The 19,268-nt window shown below is 38.1% G+C and overlaps 1 protein-coding gene across 1 annotated transcript in view; it reads left to right on the top strand.

The window, feature by feature from the left end:
• The window catches only part of LOC147035287 (uncharacterized), a 108,610-nt gene extending 103,739 nt beyond the window's left edge, over nt 1–4,871 (top strand). Inside the window, exons 11-12 of the mRNA XM_085896466.1 lie at nt 246–347; nt 4,240–4,871. Of these exons, the coding sequence (XP_085752592.1) occupies nt 246–347; nt 4,240–4,280 (143 nt within the window). The 3' untranslated portion in view covers nt 4,281–4,871. The remainder of the gene's footprint in view (nt 1–245; nt 348–4,239) is intronic.
• The last annotated feature ends 14,397 nt before the right edge of the window (nt 4,872–19,268 follow it).

Genomic DNA, 19,268 nt, shown 5'->3' with positions numbered 1-19,268 from the left:
CAATACTTCTTAACTTGTGACAGCAATTAATCAAATTAACACAGAAAAGCAGTTTCTTATTGTTTTCTTTAGAGCATTATTTCTGCTTTTGAAATCTCGGTTGAAAAAAAAATGAATGATATCCGGTGATGCACAGGAAAAAAAGTTACATTTGTTTTCCAAAAACGTTTGATCTTGATGTGCATGCACCATCGCATGAGAAAATCATTTCCAACACAATTATCATTGTTTTATTTTCATGGCAGCACGAAAGCATCAGGTTCCTGAAAGTGCTTTGGAACGATTCGCAAAAATTTCAAATAAATCTGGGATTTCAAAAGAATGTATCGTGAAGTTTCCCAATGACGGTGAGTATGTGATCAAAAAACAATCTTCACTTTCTGTTGGATATGTAGTTTTGTTTGAAAAAAAAATTGAATTTCATACTAGCAAAGGTATCCAGCATTGCCGGGCAATGCCGGGTCCCTCCTCCCGTCCCTCCCCTCCCCTCCCTCACTCCACCCTTCCCCTGCCTCCTCTCACCACATCCCCCTCCCACCCCACCCCTCCAGACAAAGTAATATTTTGAGTTTGATTAGACAAAAAAACTTTTTTTACTGGAATTTTCAGGAGAGTTTTTGAAACTTGTGTGGATTCTAATCTACTGGAATATAACTGGATTATTGGAATGTCCCCAGTTTTGTTTTCATATAAGCTGATTATTATTATGTCCCCGTTATGTGAATAAATCTGTTTATTTTAAACGTCCCTATTCTTATTTGAATATAACCTGTGAATTATCATGTCCCCACTCTTTATATAATTTAACCTGTTTCCCTCCACCAACGATGGAGGTTATGTTTTCACCCCTGTCCGTTTGTCTGTTTATTACTTGCAAAATCGATGATTATGTTTGTTACCAATATACTTGCGAAATCAAATATTCTCATAATATGCTTGCATGTAGGTGCCATATTTGCATTCGGTGAAGGTTAGAGAATGGGTTTATGTCATCTTACTCCCAAACAGATTCAGTAATTGACTCCAGATGTGTGTGGTGAAGCGATAGAAAATAATGATTCTGCGTGACAAACGTGGCTTACCATTCCAGGGGGCCTGCAGCAATGGCTGTATGGGATGCGGTTCCGGTGCTGTCACCACTTACAGCTTGGAGTCATACATGATGTGTGTGTGTAATAATCACGATTCATGTGTGTGTATAATCACGATTCATGTATGTGTGCGTGTGTGTGTCACCTCCACTGCTCATCTCTCCACTCTCCATCATCATCTGTCATGTGGTCTGGTGGTCATAATGGATTGAAAATAAAAATGTAAAAAAAATCTTCTCTATAAGCGCTAAGCAGATCGATACAAAACTTCAAACATAGATCGACGAGCCATGGGGAATATAGTTTGAATTTTTATTTTCATATTCACCTTCATTGACACAATTTATCCGCAAGGTGCACAAAAATGCTCAGAAAATATACGAATAATCAATAAAGCTACAGAGAATGGCAATATATGTAACACAATAGGGTTCATCGATGATACGGGGACATGGGAAATAATAGTAGTGTGTTCATCTTCATTTACCGATGGTATTTTTGTTCAGAATGAGTGTGCAAGGCAAAACTATGCACTTTAAGTATGCAGTTCGAGTTTACCTTTCCATCACTAATATTACAGATGCTATATTTTTGTTTACTTTAAAGGAAAAACCTTTCATGATGGTTAAAGCGTCGAAGTCTAGGAGGCGGGTTGTTCCAACCCTGGCCGAGTCATACCAAACATTTTATTAAAAAATACGGCCCGTGAATTCTGGTCAGTTCCGATTTCATCGATACTGGATATATTCATTAATATTCATTGTTTTAATTCTGGCCCTAAGGAACATCATACTCAATCAGGATCATTATCTTTCTTCCTGGGCAAAAATTCAGAAGAAAAAAAAACGTTGTGATAAGGTGTAGACATTGTTCCATAGAAGCATTATACCATACGAAAAGCAAAAACTACGAACACTCTTGGACTGTTTGGCTTAGAAGATTTATTGATTTGACTAATTCACCAAGTCAATTGGTGACAAATCTGAAATTTTATTGTGAGAGGTTCTGCAGCATCTCCCAAAGTATCATCCCTCCAAGTTCCAAGTCATTCTGACCACAGGTTGCAGAATAATGATCGAAAGATTGAATGTGGATGGACGGACGGACGGATCGACAGACATGGACCCCCATTTTAAAAGTCACTTCCTTTGGAACTGACTAAAAATGGTATGTGCTGCTTCCTTTCTCGATGTTCAGCATTTGAAAAGATAGAGAATGGGCAAACATTTCTGGAAAGGCAATAGCAAACCACCCAGTATAACCCTCGTTATTTCTTGACAAGAAATCCTTCCTTTTCTCGAACACCCTCATCTCAGATCAGCAATTTGGTTTCAGACAAGGTCACTACACCTTGGACATGGTGCTTCTACTTAAGTAACAATGGATGGAGGCCCCCAATATCAGATATTAATTTGGAGCCATCACAATGGACATATCTCATGCTTTTGATAGTCTGACATCCCACCATGCTCTCTAAACTCTCTGTCTATGGCAACCAAGGCCAAGTAAACACATGGCTTCCTGACTTCTCCCACTCTCATCATCAATGAGTGGCACTCAATGGAATCCTCTCATTTCCTCTCCCTATCACGGCCACAGTACCCCAAGGCAGTGCTCTGGGCCCAGTCCGAGTCCTGATATTTATAAATGATCTCTCTGACTGTCTGTAAAATCCCCTTTATCTCTTTGCTGATGACTCCACCCTCTGCCCTGATATCCCTCATCCTTCAGACAGGCAGGCTGCAGACTCTTCCCTCTCTCCAGAGCTTGACAAAATCACAAGCTTGGTCAAACACTTGGAATATGTCTTTCAATCTAGACAAATCTCAAACTCTCACTATCTCTCTCTGAAAAGACCATCTGGCAACCACACCTCCACCCCATCTACTTTCTTTACAATCATCTTGAGGAAGTTCACTCACTCACTCCTGGGTCTCACTATCAGCCATGGTCTTTCTTGGGCAAACCACATTTCAAAGTTGGCCTCCAAGCCAGCCACCACCTGGGCATCCTCGATCATACAAGGCACACCTGAACTCCTATCCTTGGCACACCTGAACTCCAATCCACCGACAAGACCTTCATCCACAGCTTGATGGAATTCTACTGTCCCCTCTTGGCTGACTCTCCTGCCTCACATATTTCTCAGCTTGAGGGCATGGAAACCAAGGCATTCAAGATTATTGGAATCTCCCATGATGAAGCTGAGTCCATGGGCCTATCCCTTTCCCATTGATGGCAGGTTGGTGATTTATCTGTCTTCCACCGCCTTCTTTCTGGTCTTGCACCCTCTGCTCTTTCTGTGTTTTGTCTCCCTCATGTTTCAGCAAGGGTTCACACGGTCCACCATCAACCCCTTTCTGATGAAACTACTTAAATCCAGGATCACTGCTCAACTCCACTCATGTTTGTCTTTTTACCCCACTTGTGGAACCAACTCTCAGCCATGTGTGGAGTGGCTCTCAGCCTTGTGTAGGGTGAATTTCAATTTTTTTTTTTTTTAAATCCACATTCTCTTCAACTCCTTCTTCCTCCAAGTCTTCCAGCCAGCTGTTCTCCACCACCTCAGGTTGTCCTCAATTCAAAACCATCATATTTTCTACCCTCATTAACATCCCCCAAAACCACCCTCATACACCCACTTTACACAAAGCCCTCCTTCAAAATTTCCACATTTTTCTCCTGATTGTTTCCTTCTGCATCCACCTTATCCAGTCATGTCTCCCTCTTGTTTCTCCAAACCTCCCGCTTTTTTTCTCCTTCAACTATGCTGTTGGTGTCCCACCCACCTCTCGACTGTTCCTTTTGTCCTGTTACGTCTTGATCCATTCAGTGTGATATCTCTTCCACGAGCCTCGACTATGTATTCAAAAATGTAATAATAAATTGATGAACAGCACATAATTTTTTCATTTTTTGCAATCAATTTATTTGCATCAATATATGAGTGCATGATGGATTATCTATCACTACAAACAAGTTTAAACAATATATCATCTCTCTACTTTCATTGACTGAAGTAGAAAAGGAATGCTTTTTAACTGTGCAGGAAATTATAACGTAATGTTTTGATGCAAAACACATCACAATGCTTATCAATAAAATATAATACAACATTGTGTGACAATTGTATAACTTATTTTTCCAGAATTTTGCTATGAGGTGGAGCATTTTGAAAAGGATCAATGAGTGGGAGGGATGAGAAGAGATGGTGTTACACATTCTCAACATTGAAGTTGTTGGACATTATCATCATAGATAGTTATATTCATTGTTATCACAATAAATCTTGAAAAAGAAACAACAATTGTGAGTCTCAGAATACAGAATAAAATGTTATCATCATAAAATGTCAAACAAAAGTCATTCTCTTTGATTGTAAAGAAAGCTAGTACCTCACTTTATTCACTCAGAAGAAGTGTAAAAGCTTTCATGTTGCCTTCAGACTACATAAAAATACTACTCATCATAAGCTTAAAGTGAAGAATGGCTGCACTTTTAAGGAGAGCTTAATCTAATATTATAACATGAGTGATGGTGTCTTGAAATTCACATCTCGCCAATTGGCTGGCCACTCAGAAATTGAAGTTTTCCAACATTTTGTTCAGAAATATCACATGTCGATCAGAAAAATGAAATCCTTAAAAAGACCAGAAAATGGCAGCAAGTATTCAATTTTGATAAAGCAAAGTATCTTCTCAATTCACCAAACAACTCACACTTCAGTCATGGCATACAGCATCAAAATGATTACAATGAAATAAACCCAAATTACAGATATATCTGGTGTGTTAACGTGTTTTTATTTTTCGATACTTTTGTTGTGAATCTCTTTCCAATGTATGAGGGTGTGGGATCGCAGGCACTGTCATTACACAAGTTGGTACAATAAGGATGGGCTTGAACTACTCAGAGCTCACTTGAAATGTATGTGTATCGAGATGACTCCAGATGTGTGGTTGACTCCAGACCCTGAGACTCAAAATGACCCCAAATATCCAAAAGTTTCCGAGCACCCAAAAGTTTGAGGGTTGTACAGTCGGGGGTGAAAGCCGAATCCTATCCAGGTTCCTCCTGATGACCCCATCTTTGCTCTTTACTTCTTCAGGTTCCTTCGAGGTCTTCCATTTGAATACGTCCTGTAAACATGTCCGACCTAAACCACAAGTGATGTTGAGTGGGAATCCCATATGCCAAGCTCATTCCCCTTGAGTGTGGAAGAAAATAATTATATTCATATACTCTCAATTATAATTGTTGCTGGTACTTTCTAATTTTAATTTTTATAGCAAGGTCGAATTGGCTGCCAGGTATGTTTCCCTTCACCCAAGAGTCTTTTGACCTAGATATTGATAAAAGGAATGTCTTACTATGAAACAGGGTGAACTGGTTGATAACACTGTAACTTTTGCCATGATTATGTCATTCTCTCTTTCACCTAGTGGACAAGTATTGCAGTTTGAGTTATTTTCATCAATGCTTACCAGCTAACCCTGTAGTTGAGTTTCCAAATGTCTCCCCTCCCATTCTTTGGAATGTCAAGTTGTGTATAAGAAGAATTGCTTCGGGCTTCTGTTTCAGTGAAGTCCATTCAAAAGTTTCAGTCAAGCATTCAATGTTCTTCTTCCGTATATACGAAATTAAAGATTCTCCTTTGGTATGCTGATCCAACTTGTAGAAATTGAGTTATTTTCCACCTTGACACAACTGCAGTCAACAGGTTCCTTCTTGGTCTTCCATTTGAATACGTCCTGTAAACAGGTCCGACCCAAACCACAAGCTATGTTGAGTGGGAATCCTCTATGCCAAGGTCATTCCCCTTGACGACTAACGTTTTAAAGCCGAATTTGGTTGCTAAACACAAACAAGTGGAGAAAGCATTCGTGAACCGAATGAGTTCGAAACAACTTCAATTATTAATGGTCGTAGTTAGCCCAATTTAGGGCATCAGGGATTGCTAATAATACCGAAGCGGTTTACAGAAAATGATGGCAGGGAGGTGCACACAAGACTTTGGGAAATGAGTGCACTTTATTTAACATGAAATAACAGAAAATGAAATCCAAGATACAGAGACACAGTTAATACATAATTATACTAAGCAGATAGTTAAAGAACAAAAGTCTCCGAAAGGTGTCACTCACACAAACACACACACACACACACACACACACACACACACACACACACACACACACACACACACACAGCAGTCAAAACTGGGTGAGATTGAAAGAAGCTGGAAAGTTAGAATGTCCAAGATGGCCACATGAGAAGCACCTTGCACAGGAAGTGCTACGTGTTCCCCAACGACACTGAGAGGAGCAGAGAGTGTCTCTCAGTTCTGTCTTTCTCTCTGATCTGTCCTTGTCTCACAACAGGGAGAGCACACCCCGTAGCCCACTTCCCGAGCCCTTGAGGAATCCACAACAGCCCTCCCCACCTATCACAAGTTGTTGAATGCCGAGTGACACCATCAGTATCCAATCAGTACCGCCGACCTTGACAAAATTGGTGCCATGGATGACGTTGAGCAGAACAAACCAATTGCGGGTCAAGCTTCTTCTTCTTCTGGGAAGGAACGTGTGAATGAGTGGGGAAGTGGGTTGGGATGTGGGGGGGGGGGGGTCGGGGAGGTGCGGTTTAAGATGTGTAGCAGTGTGGATGGTGAAGTGGAACTAATTTGGTTTAAATGAGTTACTTCGATACCTTTTAAAGCATTGGATATTATATATATATATATATATATATATATATATATATATATATATATATATATATATATATATATATATATATATATATATATATATATATATATATATATATATGAGGCCTCTCCCTTCCAGCAATCATATTATCAGTTGGAAAACCAGTAAGAGAGTACCTGACTGAGTACTACAATGGTGTGGGAGCTGTGCCCTGGCAGAACAGGATGGTGGGATTACAGGAGAATGCTGACCAAGCTTGATTGTTGAAAGTGTTCTGTTACTTGTCAATGTTGCACCCACAAACATTGTGTGTGACCCAATTCTTCATCTGGGTTGATAGGGGCTTGTGGATGTGACCATATTTTGTGTGTGACCTAATTTATGTAAAAATGTGTGACGTGATTTATGAATGATGGGAAGGTGAAAGGAATGATGGGAAAGTTAAAAGTTTGCATTGAAGACCATTACTCAGAAAAGGAGAGAAAGAGGACAGACAATGCTGGTTTTACAATATGGAAAATGAGTTTTTTTTTTTTAGTCATATCTGGATTGAACTATTGTGAATCTATCGACATTACATTGCATGGATAACATGTGGATTTCTATGTATATATTAAATTGAGTAGACAATACATTGTGCATATTTCTGATTAATTTCTTCCGAAAATATTCTCTATTGAATCGCAGTTTTGTCGCACTCCCAGGGGTCCCAGGACCCATTATCATTTTTTTTCTCCAATCAGTTACAATTTAGTTTCATAGGTCGCCAATCACTCATAAAGTTGTCTCACATTTGTCGCACCTTCTGACTCACGGAAACTAAATTGAGAAGTGTTCGAGACCGGTTTGAGACAACCGCAATGACTATGTGACTATTTTGAGACAAAATTTGTCGCACTAATTTTTTGAACATGTTCAAAATTCAAGCGACACCAGAGCGACGTCCTGCGACTCATGAGAGGAAATTGAGAACCACCGCGAACGTTTCGAGACATTTTGGAGAATCCAGTTCGCATTTTGTCATGAGCTGTCACAGCCCAGTGAGATACAGGCTTTAGAGTCAGCGTTCGCAACGCGACAGGGCTAATAACGCCTGGGTGTGATTTCCTTTGGAAATTCCCTGGGCAGCCTGAACAAGCCTTGTGAGTCAGAGCTTAACTGTGAATGATGTAAGAGTAGGTGGTCCTTTCAAAAGTAGGTGGGACTTAGGAAAAGTGGGTATGGCTTAGTGGAAGTAGGTGGGGCTTAGAAAAAATGATATGTGGCTCAGGAGGTGGTCAGACAAGAGCATTAAGAGAAGTTTATCAATTTATCTCAGCTCAACAAAGAGACTTTAACCAAGAACCAAGTTCCAAGTTATTCTTTGTGCATTCAAGGATACCTACAAGAAAAGGGTGTTAGATTTTACATTCCTTATGAATTGGAACAGAGACACAGGCCTTTTTTTAAATGAAGAACTGCCCTTATACTGATATTATAAAACCCACAAGTATAGATTTGATTAAAATATCAAATAAAAATGAACTTCCAAAGGTGATGAAATATAAAACTCTTTTAGAAATCATCAACAAATCTTATTGGTTTTCTATTATGAGAAAAATTATTATGGATAAAAGAGTATCACAGAAACCAGATGAATACATGTATGATATTCTATGGGGTGAAAGTGGTTCAAGGGTAGTAAGGGATGAGGAAGGAGTTGAAGAAACTGAGGCAAGAGAGAGAGAGAGAGGGAGAAAAAAAAAAGAAAAAAGTGAGGGAGAGGTGAGAGAAGGAGGAGAGGGAGAAGAGAGTAGGAGGAGAGTGAGAAGAGAGAGAAGGAGGAGAGGGAGAGGGAGGAAAGAGAGAGAATAAATATATGCATAAATATGGAAACCAATGAGATTATAAAAAGATCAAAGGTATTACAGGAGAGAAAACAATCAACGCACTGAGGAGGAAAACAGAGAATTGACAAGTCTATTAGAAATATTTGCGTCAAGAGTATCAACATCGATTTCAGGGAGAAGATTTAAACCAGAAAGTGGAGATAAAGAAGAGAAAGAAGGAAAAGATTATATTATTGATGATGTTGGGGTAATTGACATTGATTAAACTTTTACATTTTTTTCGTAAATAAATGGAGGAGAGAGTGATGACATTTCGAAGGATTCTTTCTGTTTTAAAAATTAAGATTCAAATGTGCATGTTGGTAACAAAAAAGGTTTTCACACTCTGTCGGAATTTTTCACACAAATAATTGAGTTATTGTCTCAAATGTAAAAATAAAACCAAGAGTAAAAATATCTCATCTGTTAAATGTAAAAATAATAGGGTTATAGAAAAAGGAACATGTTCGGTGTGTGGCTCTAAAATGAGTAAATTCAGCACCAAACACAAACAAGGGGGAGATGTGCAAAGATTTTTATCAGGAAGTAAATTTGCAACAACTGCAATACCAGGGGAATTATATTGACCAGGGTATTCTTTCTGTGGTTCAGGAACAAACTTGAACAAAAGATTAGATGAGGCTGACAATCCTAAACCGTGAAGCAATCCTTTAAATAGGGTTGATGAAGTGTGCATGAGGCACGATATTGATTATGGAAACAGCACAACATTGGAAGAAAAACACGAAGCGGATTGAGAAATGTTGTCCAATATATCTTTAATACAAAATCCAACATTGAGAGAAAAAGTTGAAAGGTTTATCGTGAAAAAGATGATCAGTGCTAAATTGAAACTTGGGCTTGGAAATTCAAAAAACTTCTCGGCTCTCATGATGTCATTAAGATTGAAGAACAATTAGCGGATGAATTACATAAAGCAATAATCACAAAGTTTGATAGAAGGAAGATTTATTCCAAGGAAGTTGATTATATCTGGTCTGCTGATTTGATTGAACTCAATAATGATAAGGGGTACAAGTATGCTTTAACTGTTATTGATTTGAGGAGCAGATATGCGTTAGTTGTCCCTTTAAAAAACAAAACAGGTAATACTCTTATGTTAGTCTTAAAACAGATATTTAATAAAAGCAAGAGAAAACCCAAAAAATTGTGGACTGATGAGGGTACAGATTTCTGCAACAAAACATTTATGAATTTTCTTTAAAATAACAGCATTACATTATACAGCACCTTTAATGAAGGAAAAGTGGTTGTTATTGAGCATTTCCATTGCACTTTAAAAGACAGACTATATAAAAAGTTCACTCAACTCGGTTCTCAACAATGGTTATCTTTAATTAAGGACATTGTAAATAAGTACAACGATATGATTCACACCTCAACGAAAACAAAGCCATCACAAACATTTACAAAACTAGAATATGAAAAAGAGATTAATGTCATAAAGCCGAAGTTCAAAGTTGGTGATATAGTAAGAATATACAGGTGGAAATCTCATTTTGAAAAAGGATACATGAAGCGATGGACAAATGAACTTTTTAAAGTTGTTGATGTCATCGATACAGTTCCTTGGACTTACAAATTATGTGATTGAGAATGGGAAGAGATTTTAGTTTCGTTATATTCACAGGAATTACAAAAGACAAAACTAAGCAGATAATATTCATGGAGCAATAGATTTTCACAATCCTCTACTTATACACCTCTATGGAGTATATTCTGGGGTATCTGCAAAGGTATTAAATTAAAAATTATAATAAATAAACAATACTCTGTATAATATGTGCGTGTGTGTGTGTGTGTGTGTAAAGGGGGATGTTCGTAGATCTGTGAACCACAAAAACAGAATCCTCAACTGAATAATCAGTCAAGGCTTAACTTTAGTTTGTTGGTTTGTACAATGGGGGACGTTCTTAGATCTGTGAACCCCAAACACGGAATCCTCAATTACATAGTCAAGGCTTAACGTGTGTGTGTCTCATTGTAATTGTCTCATTGTTGGCACTGGTCAGACACCCACACGCGCACCACATGCTCGCTTGCTCACTTGTGGGCCTGCACACTTCCTCCCTTGCACGTTTCCTCTCTGGCTTGCTTCTTCCCTCACGCGCTTACACCTGCTTCTTGCTAGCTTCTTGCGCTTCTTCTCCTCCCTCCTGTTACTTCTCTCTGGCTTTCTTTCTCATTCTCTTCTCCCTCCTCTTACTTCTCTCCCCCCAGAACGGACCTCCAATTGGTTTTATATCTGTGGGCCGTCTCGGCGGGCACAGTCCGCCCCAAGCACATCCCGCCACACTTACCATGACGACCCATACGCTCTCAAAAAAGGCGGGCATCGGCGCTCGTGAAAGACGTGCATAAACATTGCTGAGGAAAAATAAGGGCGGGCATCAGAGTTCACGGAGAAATGTGTGTAAATGTGTCTGTTGTAAAGAAAAAACTTCCCAAAAGAGAGGGGGTATATTATTTACCCTTCTAAACGCATCACATTTAAAATCCTATTAGACATGGGGATGGGGCTAATCTGAACTTGCATTTGAGGAAATAACTGTCTGAGGAACTGGATGTGTGGATGCGTTCATCAGACCGGATTCTGAAATCCGTAACCCTACCCCTTTCCCTATCACAGGTTCGTCCCAAGTCGTCCAACAGCTGGAGACATCTGTTAAAAAAAACAAAATAAAAATACAACATTGCAATTAGCACTACTGTGTGATATGAAGGTGAAGTTAACCCTTACCGAGTACGTTTTAACTCTACCATTTAGTGTGTGCGACAATTTAAACCAGATGTGTCCCACCTGATGCGTTGGGAACTACCTAACTGACTCACACAGACAACCTTATGCAACACCAAAATTCCCAGAATTTTTGAAATTATAACACATAACCAGTGGGCTTCAATAATGTACACAACTATACAACTATATACAATTTCTGACCCAGGACCTGAAGAAATGCAGACAAAAAATTGTGGAGAGGGGGAAGAACACCTGCTGATTCTTGCCACCTTCATGCAATTCACCAGCACACTTAACAAAATAAACCGGCAGACCAGTGACCGGCATACAGGCCATAAACGTTGTGGCCTTATAAACAAAAATGATCAAGAAGCAGCAGCAACAAGAACAGAGCCATTTCTCCACAGAGCTGTATTTGTGCAATTCATGGTCATGGTGATACGTGGCAAAGGTGAAGCAAAGTGGCATGAGCCTGGTATGTAGCTGGTATGAAGCTGGTATGAAGCTGGAATGATGTGGTACAAAGGGGGCTGCAACAAAGGGGCAGTCCTTAATTGTGGGCACATGCTGCTCAGTAATTGCAGTTCAAACAAAAGAAAACTAGCATCCGTTGAAGACAAAGTCTTTGATATCCCCCACCATAGTAAATGAGGATTAACAAACTTATATTCCCTAAGCATGTGCAATATGTATGTGAAGTTTCCCCTTGGTCTGACCAGCCATTCTGGAGAAGATGTTTAATGGTTTTAGGGTAAATTCAATACGGCCGCCAAACCATGTGACCTATTAATTTGAAATTAACAAACTTCTGAAAGGATGTCTTGGGGAAAGTGTATTAGTGAAATTTTGCCTCAATCTGTCCAGCCATTCTGGAGAAGAAGATTTTTTAAATTTCTTAATTTTCAATCCAAGATGGCTGACGAACCATGTGACTTATGACATCATAAATTTAAATTCTGCCTCCAATCCTCCAGTGGAATACGTGTGTGAAGTTTTGTGTTAATCGAATGAGGTGTGTTTTCTATCCAAGATGGCCGCCAAACCTTGTGAATTGTGTTGTCATAATTATTACTATGTATGCAGACATGATGGAAGATGATAGTTGCAAATTTTTGCTTCATTAGGTTATGTGATTCCAGAGAAAACATTATTTAATATTTTTTCTTGAATCCAACATGGCTGCCAAACCATGTGACCTATCAATTAGGAAATATTAAAAGGCACCAGTTCACCACTTGCTTGATATGTGTACCAAATTTCGTAAACATATCTTGAGGGGATTTGTAGTTAAGCTCCGGAAAGGAAATGTGACAGACGGACGGACGGAACCCATTTATATATCCCCCGCCATCTTCGTTGGTTGGCGGGGGATAATAAACAAAACCACCATGATAACTGGAACGGTGTCACCTGGCATGAGGCTTCAGCGAGTAGCAGTCCACAGAGCAGGTGTGGGTGGAACACAGGTCACGGAGCAAATGGATAAGTGAGATGAGTGATGTCTTGATGTAGACAGGTGATCTAGCAAGGCAAGTGATGTCTTGATGCAGAACAGGTGATCTGGCAGGGCGAGCGATTCCTTGATGCAGAACAGGTGATCCAGCAGGGCGAGCGATGCCTTGATGCAGAACAGCCTTGATGGTCCTGGGGCAGTGGTGAGACAAAGAGAAACAGAAAGGAGAACAGCAAACAGCACAAAAAGAAAAAAAAGGTAAACCGGGTCGTGCCAAACACCAGGTCCGACCAATACGGTCAGCCAGTCCATGTTGTGCACATACCTGGGGCAGTGGTGGTGGTGCCGGGAGAGAGAGCTTGAGGTTGGCCCGACTCGTCCCCACCCATTCGTCTTTCCCAGATACACTATCCTAGCCCCCCTCTTTTTAAAATTCGTCGCGACGTCTCATTTCCTACATCCCACTATCCCCATTGCCAAATTCATACCCAATCCCCCCAATGTTCCTTGGAAAGGAAAAGCAGAACTACATGGAATCCAACATTTACATCATGACAACTCTCGTTCTCAAGTCCGACAAGTTGGGTTGTGGTTGGGTTAGGGTTTTAGGTTTACGTAAGTGGTAAGGTTGATTATGCTCCCTGTTATATCATCACTCACACACACACACACACACACACACACACACACACACACACACACACACACACACACACACACACACAAACACACACACACATACACACACACACGTTAAGCCTTGACGATGCAATTGAGGATTCTGTGTTTGGGGTTCACAGATCTCAGAACATCCCCCATTGCACACACCAACAAACAAAAGTTAAGCCTTGACTGACTATTCAGTTAAGGATTCTGTTTTTGGGGTTCACAGATCGAAGAACATCCTAGTTTACACACACACATATTAAGCATATTATTGTTTATTTATTATTATTTTGAATTTAATACCTCAGCAGATACCCCCGACTATACTCTACAGAGGTGAAAAGTAGAGGATTGTGAAAATAAATTGCTCCCATGAATATTATCCGCTTAGTTTTGTCTTTTGTAATTCCTGTGAATATAATGAAACTAAAATCTCTTCCCCTTCTAAATCACATAATTTGTAAGTCCAAGGAACTGTACCGATGACATCAACAATATTAAAATGTTCATTTGTCCATCGCTTAGTATATCCTTTTTCAAAATGAGATTTCCACCTGTATATTCTTACTATATCACCAACTTTGAACTGAGGCTTTATGACATTAATCTCTTTTTCATATTCTAATTTTGTAAATGTTTGTGATGGCTTAGTTTTCGTTGTGGTGTGAATCGTGTCATTGTACTTATCTGCAATGTCCTGAATTAAAGATAACCATTGTTGAGAACCAAGTTGAGTGAATTTTTTATATAGTCTCTCTTTTAAAGTGCAATTGAAATGCTCAATAGCAACTGCTTTTCCTTCATAAAAGGTGCTGTATGATGTAATGTTGTTATTTTAAAGGAAATTCATAAATGTTTTGTTGTAGAACTCTGTACCCTCATCAGTCCACAATTTTTCAGGTTTTCTCTTGCTTTTATTAAATATCTGTTGAAAGACTAACATAAGACTATTACGTGTTTTCTTTTTTAAAGGGACAACCCACGCATATTTACTCCTCAAATCAATAACAATTAAAGCATACTTGTACCCCTTATCATTATTGAGTTCAATCAAATTGTCAGACCAGATATAATCAACCTCCTTTGAATAAATTTTCCTTTTCTTAAACTTTGGGTTATTGGTTTATGTAATTCATCAGCTAATTGCTCCTCAATCTTAATGACATCATGAGAGCCGAGAAATTTTTAGAATTTCCAAGCCCAAGTTTCAATTTAGCACTGATCATCTTTTTCAAGATGAACCCGTCAACTTTTTCTCTCAGGGTTGGATTTTCTATTGACGATAAATTATAAAACATTTCACAATACGATTCGTGTTTTTCTTCCAATGTTGTGCTGTTTCCATAATCAATATCATGTCTCATGCACACTTCATCAACCCTATTGAAAGGATTGCTCCACGGTTTAGGATTGTCAGCCTCATCTAATCTTTTATTCAAGTTCGTTCCTGGACCACAGAAAGAATACCCTGGTCAATGTAATTTCCCTGGTATTCCAGTTGTTGTAAATTTAATTCCTGACAATTTTTTGTATATCTCCCCTTGTTTGTGTTTGGTGATGAATTTGCTCATTTTAGAGCCACACACCAAACAGGTGATTTTTTGTATAACCCTATTATTTTTACATTTAACAGACGAGATGTTTTTAGATCCTCGTGGAGGATCTCTAATCTTTCTCACATTGTTGTTCTTCATCTTCTTCTTCTGGACTTTTTTGTTTCACAGCCTACAGTTTTCATCGAAACTTCCTGAAACTTGGCATATATATGTAAAAATACGCTGCACAGACAGTAACCATCTCCGATTTTGAAAATTCCTCCTAGAAAACAAGTTATGATGTCAAAATATCTCCGCTAATGGAAATCGCCGAAAACATTATCTCCGAAACTGGGCAAGCTTTTTGAATTCTGTTTGTGGGAATCGAACAGGGCATTAGCATAGATGAATTACCTCACATATGATACATCACTATGACGTCATATCAATTTTTATGACGTCATTCCTATTTTTTGACATTTTTTGTTTCACAACCCAGAGTTTTCATCGGATCTTCGTGAAACTTGCCATATATATGCAGAAAGCCCACGCGCAGGCAGTAACCATCTCTGATTTTGGAAATTCTTCCAAGAAAAAAAGTTGACGTCATAATGTCGCCACGAATGGAAATCAGCTATATCATTATCTCCAAAACTAGGCAAGCTGTTTGAATTTTGTTTGCGGGAATCAAGCCGGGCATTAGCACAGATAATTTATCGCAAACCTGATACATCACATTGACGTCATATTCGTTTTATGACGTCATCATTAAGAGGATGAGGGTCTTTGCTCATTTGAGCTTGTTTCGCTTGGTTTTCATTTTACATTTGAAACAATAACTCATTTATTTATGTGAAAAATTCCTACATAGTGTAAAAAGCTTTTTAGTTTCCAACATGCACATTTGAATCTTAATTTTTTAAAACATAAAGAATCCTTGGAAATGTCTTCACTCTCTCCTCCATTTATTTAAGAAAAAAATGTAAAACATTAATCAAAGTCAATTGCACCAACATCATCAATAATATAATCTTTTCCTTCTTTCTCTTCTTTATCTCCACTTTTTGGTTTAAATATTCTCCCTGAAATCGATGTTGATACTCTTGATGCATATATTTCTCATAGACTTGTCAATTCTCTGTTTTCTTCCTCAGTGCGTTGAGATAGTTTTATTTTTTGTAATACCTTTGATCTTTTTATAATCTCACTGGTTTCCATATTTTTATATTTATTTATTCTCTCTTTCCTCCCTCTCCTCCTTCTCTCTCTTCTCTCTCTCTCCTCCTTCTCTCTCTTCTCCCTCTCCTTCTCTCTCTTCTTCCTCTCCTCCTTCTCTCTCTCTTCTCCTCCTTCTCTTTCTTCTCCCTCTCTTCCTTCTCTCTCTTCTCCCTCTCTTCTCTCTCTTTTTTTCTCACTCTCTGTCTCTCTTGCCTCAGTTTCTTCAACTCCTTCCTCATCCCTTACTATTCTTGAACCACTTTCACCCCATAGCATATCATACAAGTATTAATCTGGTTTCTGTGATACTCTTGTATCCATGATTATTTTTCTCATAATAGGAACCCAATAAGATTTGTTGATGACTTCTAAAAGGGTTTTATGTTTCACCACCTTTAGAAGTTCATTTTTAGTTGATATTTTAATCAAATCTATATTTGTGGGTTTTATAATATCAGTATATGGTCAGTTCTTCATTGAAAAAGGCCTGTGTCTATGTTCCAATTCATAAGGAATGTATAATCTTACACCCTTTTCTTTTTGGTCTCCTTGGATGCAAAAATTATAATTTTCTTAAAGCCTTCTTGCTGTCATCTATGTATCAGAAATATATGAGAGATTAATATGATGACACTTATACCACCCCATCTTCCTGTTGTTAAATTAGTTTGTTTTCCTTGGCTTTGTATAATTATCCAATCTCCTTCCTTCTTTTTCATATCAACTATTGCTTCACCATCATATAATTTCCGATTCCCAAAATCGTGTATTTGTTGTTTGCTAATTGTGCTTCTACATATCTCCTGTTCTTTCCAAGAGGATAATATTCTTCTTTACGAGACTGATTAAAATCGTGTCGGTCTTCTAGGTTTAATGGAAAAGACCAATCATATCCTAAATCACACATGTAATACCTCCTTTTCTGTTTTCTAATCTTAACTGTACTTCCTTCTTTATAAGATTCAATATGAAGCAGGCAATTGAATTTAATAAGAAAAGGTGTATGAGTAGGTGGTAATTTTTGCATCTGGGACAACAATTCAAATTAATGGTGAAAAGGGAAAAACTATCTGTCCCAGCCCCAAAAGCTCACAATGGGAGACACCCTTCCTCCCTGCCTATCCCCTTCCCTCCCAGACAAGCAAATTAAAAATTGAGACTGACTGATTAAAGCACTTCTTCCCCCCAACATAATCACAGTCCTTTCATATTTTCAGTATACTCAAAGAGCGAACCAACGAATATTTGCCCATGTTCTACTTTAGGGAATAACTTAATTTTCTTATTACATTCATTTCCATAGACTATATTCATAAAGAATAACTTAGCACTTGGTTCTTGGTTAAAGTATGTTTAAAGTATGTAAAATCCTCAATTTTAATCGGATTGACTTGAAATTTGAAGACCACTTATATATTTCAGGAACTGAATTCAACCACCTTTTAATTTTGAAGTAAACAGAGGCCAAAAGGCCAATTTGGGCCGAAGTTTCTAAATTCCTCAATTTTCATCTGATTGACTTGAAATTTTAAGACGATATATATTTCAGGTCAATGAATTCAACTCTTCAATTATTTTTGAGGTCGTCGACTAAATGGTCAACATAGTCCAAAGGTCAACAACTTCGGTGGGATTTCTAAATCCCTCAATTTTCATCGGATTGACTTGAAATTTGAAGAAGATTTATATTTCAGGTCACTGAATTCAAGCAGCCAAATATTTTTGAGGTCAACAGTGATCAATCGGTCAACATAGGCCCAAGGTCAACAACTAAGGTGGTATTTCGAAAATCCTCAATTTTCCTGTGATTGACTACAAATTTGAAGAGAATTTTCACATCAGGTCAGTGAATTCAACCACCAATTATTTTTGAGGTCCACATAGACCAAAATTCAACATAAGCCAGATTTCTAAATTGTCAATTTTTACCGATTGCATTGAAATTTGGAAAAGATTTATATTTCATGTCAGTGAATTCAACCAGCTAATTATTTTTGAGGCCAGTATCGACCAAAAGGTCAACATCGGGCCAAGGTCACCAACTAAGGTTGTATTTCTGATATCAATTTTCATCCGATTGACTTGAAATTTTAATTTTTTTTTAGATTTCTGGTCACATAATTCAACCAGCCAAATATTTTTGAGGTCCACATTGACCAAAAGTTCAACATAGGCCCAAGATCAACAAATAATGTGGTATTTCTAAAATCCTTAAATTTCAACCCATTGACTTGAAATGTGAAGAGGATTTATATTTCAGGTCATTGAATGCAACCAGCACTTAATTTTGAGGTAAACATCATCCAAAAGGCCAATTTGGGCCAAATATTCTAAAATCCTCAATTTTCATCCGATTGACTTGTAATTTTAAGAGGATTAATATTTCAGGTCAATTAATTCAACCAGCCAACTCTTTTTGAGGTTGACGTCAGCCAAAAGATCAACAAAGGCCGGCTTTCCAAAATTGTCAATTTTCATCCCATTGACTTGAAATTTGAAGAAGATTTATATTTCAGGTCACTGAATTCAAGCAGCCAAATATTTTGAGGTCAACAGTGATCAATCGGTCAACATAGGCCCAAGGTCAACAACTAAGGTGGTATTTCGAAAATCCTCAATTTTCCTGTGATTGACTACAAATTTGAAGAGAATTTTCACATCAGGTCAGTGAATTCAACCACCAATTATTTTTGAGGTCCACATAGACCAAAATTCAACATAAGCCAGATTTCTAAATTGTCAATTTTTACCGATTGCATTGAAATTTGGAAAAGATTTATATTTCATGTCAGTGAATTCAACCAGCTAATTATTTTTGAGGCCAGTATCGACCAAAAGGTCAACATTGGGCCAAGGTCACCAACTAAGGTTGTATTTCTGATATCAATTTTCATCCGATTGACTTGAAATTTTAATTTTTTTTTAGATTTCTGGTCACATAATTCAACCAGCCAAATATTTTTGA

The sequence above is a fragment of the Eptatretus burgeri genome, chromosome 1 (assembly GCF_056783735.1).
Source record: "Eptatretus burgeri isolate ZD-2024b chromosome 1, Ebu_testis_v1, whole genome shotgun sequence".
NCBI classification, from domain to species: domain Eukaryota; kingdom Metazoa; phylum Chordata; class Myxini; order Myxiniformes; family Myxinidae; genus Eptatretus; species Eptatretus burgeri.
This window is presented reverse-complemented; position numbering and strand designations above follow the sequence as displayed.